Here is an 8,899-nt window from a genome sequence, read left to right as displayed (position 1 = left end):
ATGCCTTTCTCAACACGGTGCTCCACATGACGCAAGCCGAGGGCGATGATACAGTGGAACAGGTAAAAAGAAAGTTGGAGCTAAGCACCCGGGCTCTAAGATACGGTCTTTAAGAGTGGGAGCTTCCAACAAGTACAGGAATAACTAAAGAGCAACAATTCTACTACCTGCGTTGTACATGCCTTTCCACTGCGGAGCTCAAGGAGTTAGGATTTCAGGAGCAGGAGCAGCCACTGCCACCACCACCAGTCATTCCTCCCGTGGTTGAGCGAAATATCGAAGAGGGCTCGGACTTCGAGCAAGATGATGACGAAGAGCCACAAAGGATGCCAAGTCCGCCTCAACCCGAGATCTCACAAGAGGAACCTGCCAATACCGAGCTACCTGAGTACATAATTGCAGCAAGGAGAAGGAGACAAGAGTTAGCGGAGGAGGCCCAACGCCGAGCACACATACTTCCACGACAACTCCCTGAGGAGCCCATACCACTGAGAAATGATACACATCTGTGGATTGGCCCCAGGAGTTGGTCATTTGGCGCCAGCGAGAGCTACATAAGAGGTTGTTTGAGCTTTCATTTGCTTTTCCATGCTCCCTGGACCGGGCCTTGCCTTTAGGAGTCATAGCCAAGATCAAAGATCTGGCTAACGAACTCGCAAACAGATGGATGGAAGAAAAAAGCATGATAATGACTAGGTGGAGACAAGAGCCACGAGAGTACTGGGAAGACAAGGTCATTCTGGTTCCCAAATCCGTCCAAGGCTACAAGGCACAGCTGAAATGGCGAAGGAGGATTTGGGACACCAATTTTGATGCCTGGACCACATTTTGTAGCTCCCTCCCCGAAGAGCGTAACGATCCCATCTACATGCCCTACCCCCGTAGGAATGGAGTGGACTACGATAGAGATTCACATGGGGATTATGACTTCCCAAAAATCTATAATGTAAATGCTAGAAGCCCGGAGGAGTGCTTAATATTTAGGGTAGAAGATATACTTCCCTCCATAAATCGTTTTCTTGTAGATTTCTCTTCCTGCCCCGATCCAACATTCTTAACCACTTGTAATTACCTCCGACTTCTCAAATTCCTGCTACTCCAGAAACCTGCAGCAGAGGAAGCCCATCTCCCCCCACTCTTTTTTGATATTAACGTAGGAATAGATAGTAGAGCCATGACTAGGTTGATGATGCGCGCTACTCTCCTCCCTGCCTTCTGCTTAGAGCTCTTAGAGAATATGAGTGACACCCGTTTTGCAAGGTGTAATTACCCCTTCTTGTCCACCACTCCTCTAAGAGCTAAAGCCAGTATTAAAGAATACATACAAAGTCGCGCATTTTTATCACAATGCATGCGACCACCCCGTGACTAAATAGGTGCCCCATACCTTGCCCAATGTACTCCCAAAAAAAAAAGTGCTTGCAGGCTTCCTTCACTATTATGGTGCACCACCCTCACTGCATCTAGAGTCTTCTCTAGCCCCTCCCCCACTTCACACTTAGGGCACATCAAGGGCAGGACTTTTCAGACCTGTCACCCTAAGTTTTGCACCGCACCTCCAACGCCGCACGAACTGGGTCCTCAAGTGTGGGACATTACCAAGGGCTTGCCCAAGGTTAGACCCATCTCCCAATTCCACTGGCACGAACACCATGCACTACACAGTGAGACAGACACACCCCCTAGGAAGTGCACCACTTTTTTTGCAGGTTATGTTCATGTTTCAAAAACGGGCTGCTTGGTTGAAGGACATCATCTACTACATCCTCCAATGACAAGGAATTTTTCCAAGAGTCGGAAATGACCACATTACCGCAACTTCAGGCGCTTCGCTGCGAAAGTTTAAATGGCTCAATAGATTTCATGTTGCCAATCATCCGCCTACTGATGGTTGCCATGACTGAACCAAATCAAGCAGAAGGAAAACCCAGTGATGGAGCTGCCATTGGCATAGATCTTGGAATCTCATCATCCGATGATCCATGCCCATGAAAATCCTCTACTCACCGCCAGGGGTTTTCAGCCCAGGCCACGGCTTTTCAGGGCAACCAGCATTCGGGGAGTTTCTCCAGAATAAATCCCTCCAATACCATCCTCCTAAGGGATTGCTTATTGCTTCAAGCGTTTCGGATACTCAAAAGACAAGTGGCTCCATAAGGGCGCCAGCACAGTGTGAAGGATGCCGAGAATCTTCATGAAGCCTAAAGCACGCCGGAATCTCTACTGGTCATTGTCATCAAACTCCATCACCTCTCATTCACAAGCATCAGTGTCATCTCCCCACTAGTTCCACCTAGCAAGAGCACCATCTATCCCACTACTTCCCACCACAGTGCCATGGGATTGGCACTTGGCTAGGAGGGGGGTAATGTTTACCGCAACACAGAGGAGCAAGAAATGGAAAAAAGGAAAAGAAAAGGCTCCTTAAATGGCAACTAGACCCGAGAAAAAATTAAATGCATGGGCACAATCCTCAAGAAGTCTTGGAGTCGCCCAAGGAAAGTAAAAGAATAAAAAGTGCACCATTAAGTGCGAAAACACTTCCAAAACCTTGTAAAAGAGCGCCAGTCTCACTCCTGTGCAAATTGTATGCATTAGTTGGGAATAGGATAGACTAGAACGGTGGGAAATGAGGAAATGGGCCTAGGCTAATGGCCGGCCATGTAAAAAAGGGGGATGGCCACCCATGGAAATTAGGGCATGTATATAAAGTTGAAAAGTGAATGGGAAGCTCATTCTTGTGTGTGGCAAAAGCTTTTTCTTCTTCTTCTTCTTCTCTTGTTTCTTACCTTCTTGCTCATGCTTGAGAGAGGGATTGAGAGAGAGTGAGGGAGTGAGGGAGTGATTGTGTGAGAGTGAGGGATCTTGGAGAAGAAGCTCTCCATCTTCTCTCTTCAGCTTCCCCTCCTCTCTTCTCTTCTCTTGTCTCGCACGTGGCTATGGAGGATGAAGCTCATGGGAGAGGGATTGAGGTTGCTTGAGCTTGCCTCAAGGATCGTGGAGCTACCGGTGTGCAAGAAAGAGGAGGGCACTCGATCGAGCATCAAGGTAAGCTCACTACACCCGCAAGGTAGGCATTGCGCATCGGCTATGTGAGAGGTAGCCATGGCTACTCGATTCGAAACACTTGAGCAATAAGTGGTCCGTAGGTCTCGGGGCAGAGCTTGAAACTCCCCTCCAAGCTTGAGCAACAGTTCGACGAGGTCCATCTGGATTTCTCGAAATAGATTCCTAAAAAAATGGACACTTTTGTGCGTCACCTTTGTGTTGCCGGCCCGTTGTGAACAGGTGCATGAACTCATTTGTTTGTTAATTATATTACGACATGGTACATGTCACAATAGTTAAATCTCTCTTGTACATGTTTTGTGAGCAGGTAATCTTCTATCCAAACCCCCGACAACCTTGATGGTGGTATGTTATACCTTCAGCTCCTCAAAGTGCGAGAGTATATGATCAAAGCGATGGTCGAAGCATAGATGAGAACAATATACAAATAGAGGGGTCGATATTGCAAGGGGTGGAGGCCACCGAAAGCTTGGAGCATATAGAAGAGCCAGCATCGGGTAACAGTGATGGAAATATAGGATTTAGAACGAGGTGGACTCATCCTTTTGTGGTGATACGTTTATCGACCTTCTAGTTTATGCCAAGTTGTGTCAGGAGATTGACATGGGACCATAGAATACTTCATACTTGGAGCATCCACTTACTCAATTTGTTGACTAATCACTTATAAGAGTACATAAGATATGCATTTTAAGTAATATCAGTTTTTTAAAATTTATATTATCGTGCTTTGCATGATTTAAATTGATTATGCTAACATCATTTTTTGTCTGTGCAAGTGGCCTTTATGGATACTTAGATCATCAAGATGAGTCAAGGGATGAGTGATGAGGAGTTGCAGGATATCTTCACGCATATGTCTCCAGATCAGATGGCGAGATTCAGAGATATGGCAGACCAGGAGCCGTCTCAGACATCGTTAGGCCACTCTATTAGATCTACTTCAGCGCGATCAGATGCTTCAGTTTCGAGTAGACGAGGTTGACGCTCCAGACTTGGGCCAGACGGAGGGAGTGCTTCAGGGTCAAGGGGATGCTGCAGAGATACGGATGTAGTGAGTCCGCGGTCGGCTTAGAATACAGGTGCTACTCCTCGCTCTCATGGCGGTTCCAGAGAGCGTGGCTCAAGGTGATTGCTATGGAGGCACGGATGTGGTGTCTCCGTCTCATCGTTCTGCTAGAGTTGCATCACCTCTGGGATTTGTCACACCTGTGGGGACGTCTACTCCAGTCACTCCAGCCGTACGTACGTGGCACCCCTATGGGTGCTACTCTGATAGATACTACCCCGGTTGGTACACCATATGTACAAGGGTCTCCTGGATATGCCCACGAGCGTGGTTGCAGGTGGGAGAGAACCCATCTTAGGCATGCTCCAGAGGGATATGCCTACTTGTAGACGATAGGTCAGGAGCCATCATCACAAATGATGAGGGGAGGAGGGTGTGGCTCGCATGAGAGAGTTGTGCCAACAAGTTTTTCGGCACAACATCTTGGATCATTGGAAAAACATACCGGAGGGGAGCAAGGACTACATAGTAGCATCCTTGCATGAGGAATTTCCGATACCAACAGGAGCAGATAGGTTTTTTATGGGCTAGATGATGGAGTGCATGCCATATATGTCACACAGTAGCATACTTGCATGAGGAGTTTCCGATACCAACCGCAGCAGATAGATTTTCTACGGGTTGGATGATGGAGTGCATGTGTGCATATATGTCACACAGACAATAGGATGCACGCAAGGCACTCAAGAGTGGGGCTGCAAAGCCCGAGTGGCTAGACGCGGATGACTGGCACCACAACTGAGGAGGCTACAGATTATCCAGGACGTTGGAGACAGCAGTGCGAGGAGGCGAGGCACAACTAGAGGCCGGAATGGTCCATCATCTTGGGAGTCGCGGCCACAAGACATATCTGGAGGACTTTATAAGTTTTTCTTTTGTTTTGCTTGCTTATGTTTTTGCAATATCCTTTGTACTGAAAATCGTGTTTCTAACAGTTAGTATTTTGTTTCCTTTGTAGCACTCCATTACAAATCGCGATTCGACCGGCTTTGAGACTCGATATGCAAAGAGGCATGGTCTCACTACATTGATCGACCGATTATATGGACATTGTCACCCTATAAGTCACACATCTTTCTTGTGCGTAGTTACCATGTTTAATTTGAATGCATTATTATATGGTGGACTGATGTGTAGTTGTTTCTTTTTTTTGCAGAGTCCGTTCGATGCTCCTTTGGACGGGACGAGCTTTCCAATGGCGATGATCTATAGCTCGCCCTTGGATCCCTGGAGCTCACACACCCTTCTTTTTTGGTCACGTGATCTGTGTAGACATTTTCTATGTAGTAGTGATATCTTGCCATGATTGTACCAGTCGCTTTCATTATGCGATCATTTATTTATTTCATGTATCAGTGTTATGATTTAAGTACACTTTATCTTTATTTACACGAGCATTGTACACAGTGCAGAAACTATTTTGTATGGCCCAAATAAAGCACATAGTGCTATATGTGGCTATCCTACCACAAAAAAAAAATTTCCCTGTTACCGTCGCTATTAGCATTGCAAATTTATTGCACGCATCGTTATTGGCGTCATTATTAGCGTCGCAAAGCATCGTTATCATCGTCATTATTTGCAACGCTGATACAGTTGCATATAGCGATGCTGATAATAACACTAATAGCGACTGTTCTATGGCGTCGCCAATAACGATGCTTTTTGCAACGATGGGGGCAATTTTTTTTATTTACATTTTCGTCGCTTTTAACGTCAGTATAAGGCCTATATCTTGTAGTGTCTTGATGTGTTACTTGATCAATTCTCTCTCTCTCTCTCATGTTCCATTTTTCAATTCACTATTATCAATGAGATATAGATTGAGCTCTTCCATGGCTCTCTTATCCATTGAGCCTCACCTATTGACAAAGCTACATAGTAAGACACCTTGTTTTTCCACAAAAGTGAGTTATCTTTTTAAAATGTCAAGTGGTAAAGTCTCATACTGATCCTTCATCCTTTTTTACCTCTCATTTTGTGCAACTTACTAGATTGTTTGCACTTTGGTGAATAGAGACTAGAAATCTTTCACTTGGTATGTTTTTTTAGTGTAGTGGGCTAATGTTCTATCATTTCAAAGCCTAGCCAACCAACACAATTTTCCATTTGCAAACTAAGTTTCATTTCATCTTTATTAATATTTCATTATGTAAATACAAAGGAATCATGGTAAACGAATAATATGTCCTTGTGGATAAATATGTAGATGATTCAATTTAACACTTTTAACTCTCTATAAATGATACAATATCTTTATGCTTTTGTAGAATATAAAGTTCCAAAAAGTTGAAAAGGATTCATGGTGCATAAAAGCAAAGATAGATCAAAAAACAATCTTCCTAGCATACTTGAGTGGGGAGAGGCTAAACACCACATCGATCACCAAGATACTTTTGATGGGGTAAACGATAGTTCAAGAAGCTATAGCCTAATGGGATGATATAATACTAGTGAGGCAATCATAACTCAGCATGATGGCTTTAGACTTTAGTGCACACGTACACAACCAATTGTATACACACACTTAGAAAGGCCTTCAGCTCGCTTTTTTTCCATAGTTTTTCTCTTGAAGTCCACCTCCTTAGTACCGTTAGAAAAGGAAAATGGAGAAAGTGCTCGTGTGTAAGGGCCACGGCCCACTATAAATTGATAGTCAATGAAAGGCGCACTTGATACCCTTAGGGGGGATGTCTATTAAAAAAATGAAGAAGGATGAGAGGGAATTAGGAATAAAGTGAAGAACTTTCGACCTCTAAAGGGTGGGTGGAAGGAGAACATTTCGAACATTTCTAACTGCATGGTCGCTCTCTCTCTCTCTCTCTCTCTAAAAGGTGGGTGGAAGGAGAACATTTAACTGCATGCTCTCTCTCTCTCTCTCTCTCTCTCTCTCTCTCTCTCTCTCAAAGGTGGGTGGAAGGAGAACATTTCTAACTGCACGGTCGCTCTCGCTCTCTCTCTATCTCTCTCTGTGTGTTTCTCTCCACACATCCATCCGTAGCATCCTCTCCCCTTGCAGTTGCACGTCTGGGTTTGGTCCAAGGTTGGTGACTTCAACATTATGTCTAAAATGTCCATGTGCACGAGAGAAGGCGTGCGTAATTTAATTAGCCTTAGACATTGCTCACGCGCGGTGTCGTTTCGCAGGGTCTCCTAATTAACAATATCCTGCGGCTCCCTTCTCTTGTAGTACCAGTCATGGACAGCTTAGCTAAGCGGCTGGTCGGAAAATTCTTCAGGCCGCGCCCTCCTGCTGACGTGACACCTCCTGTACCGAAACCCATCCCAGCAATGATCCCAGACAACTATAACGATGCTTATAATGGTGGATGAGGCTGATTTGATTCTTCTATTACAAACAGCTGCTGCTGGCTTAATGTAGTTTTCTGCATCCTGTGAATTGGCTGAATATCATTTCATTCGTTCGACGTCTAGGTCCTGCGGCGCCGCCCCCAGCTGCTGCTCCCAAGGAGGAAGTGCCCCATGAAGTGCTGATCGAGCAGGCTAGAAAGGAGCTTGGAGTTGATTGCGTCAATCACTACAACTTTGCGGTGAGTGGGCGAAGCGGGGTGGGCAAATCGTCCTTCATCAACGGAATCCGAGCCATCCCAGACAACCGTCCAGGTATATATAGTATATAAGACGCTCATGATCGACTATCCATCCATGCATGAGCTCCTACGTTCCTAGTCCTACCATGCATCCTGGCCGCTGTCGATAATGCAAGTTATACTAGCTAGCGCGCCAAATAACTTGAAGCTCCTACCACCTCTATCATACAGTATACCAGGCGGTAATGTTTGTTCTCCTTGGTAGGTGCGGCGCCTGTTGAAAGCACCGAAGTAGTGAAGAGCTACCCCCACCCCAAGGCGCCTCATGTGGTGTTCTGGGATTTTCCTGGCGCTGGCACAAAGTCTCATCCCGAAGCCACTTACTTCTCCGACGAGAAGCTCTACGCTTTTGACGCCATCCTCATCCTCACTAGCGATCGCTTCTTGGAAGTCGACTTTGAGATTGTGAAGGCAGCTCTTCTGTATGGGAAACCCTGCGCCTTTGTGCGCACCAAATGCGATATCGCAGTCAACAATGTACTCCTGACTGCCATGGATAAGATACAAGCGATCGAAGCAAGCATGAGGTTTCGTGAGGATGTGGAGAATAGCTTCCAAAGCTGCCTCAAAGAAGTGGGGCTTGCTCACTATGCTAGCACAATCCCTCTTTTCTTCATCTCCAACAAAGCCTTTACCAGCAAAAGTGCGTATTGGGTCACTATTGATGACGATGATGATCCTCCAAAGTGGGATAAAAGTCTACTCTCTATGGACGAAAACAAGCTATTGAAGTTTTTGATGGATTCCGCAAAGCCTCGAACAGCCCAAGAGTAGAAGAACGCTGCTTAAATTGTGTCCATATGTATGTGTTTATGCATTAATCATATTTAAATCGTCTCCTTTAATTTTGCTTTAATGTGTACATACATGCGTACATCCTTTTGCCAAACAAACAAGGTGAGAAGTCTACCAATAAGAAACGGGATTTTAATATTGGGTTTTCAAGTTAATTAATCACATGGCTTTCATAGATAGAGTTACCTCAAAATATCAAGACATAACTCATAAATGTCTAAACCCACTCAAAATATAAGGACATAACTCATAAATGTGTAAACTCACTCATTATTCTTCATCTTTATTGCAAGCTTTTCCTTTTCAACTAAGCTAGTGAGATATTTCTCCTAATTCTCAAAAATTTGTTTTGATA

The 8,899-nt window shown here is 45.0% G+C and overlaps 1 protein-coding gene across 1 annotated transcript; it reads left to right on the top strand.

Annotated features, from left to right (window-relative positions):
* Positions 1–6,959: 6,959 nt before the first annotated feature.
* On the top strand, positions 6,960–8,611 carry LOC148028906 (uncharacterized). The gene is made up of 4 exons (XM_087687673.1): positions 6,960–7,181; positions 7,286–7,463; positions 7,574–7,762; positions 7,955–8,611. The coding sequence occupies exons 2-4, from the start codon at positions 7,337–7,339 to the stop codon at positions 8,521–8,523; spliced, it is 885 nt and encodes a 294-aa protein (XP_087543799.1). The 5' UTR covers positions 6,960–7,181; positions 7,286–7,336; the 3' UTR covers positions 8,524–8,611.
* The last annotated feature ends 288 nt before the right edge of the window (positions 8,612–8,899 follow it).

Source organism: Lygodium microphyllum, chromosome 11 (genome assembly GCF_053477565.2).
Source record: "Lygodium microphyllum isolate KBCC chromosome 11, Lygodium_microphyllum_v1.1.10, whole genome shotgun sequence".
NCBI lineage: Eukaryota > Viridiplantae > Streptophyta > Polypodiopsida > Schizaeales > Lygodiaceae > Lygodium > Lygodium microphyllum.
This window is presented reverse-complemented; position numbering and strand designations above follow the sequence as displayed.

What these genes read in the sequence shown, in the direction of transcription:
- LOC148028906 (XM_087687673.1), top strand. Translation starts at nt 7,337, where the DNA reads ATGGACAGCTTAGCTAAGCGGCTGGTCGGAAAATTCTTCAGGCCGCGC. An exon ending in CTATAACGATGCTTATAATG is followed by an intron (nt 7,464 to 7,573) that starts GTGGATGAGGCT and finishes TTCGACGTCTAG; the next exon opens with GTCCTGCGGCGCCGCCCCCA. An exon ending in CATCCCAGACAACCGTCCAG is followed by an intron (nt 7,763 to 7,954) that starts GTATATATAGTA and finishes TCTCCTTGGTAG; the next exon opens with GTGCGGCGCCTGTTGAAAGC.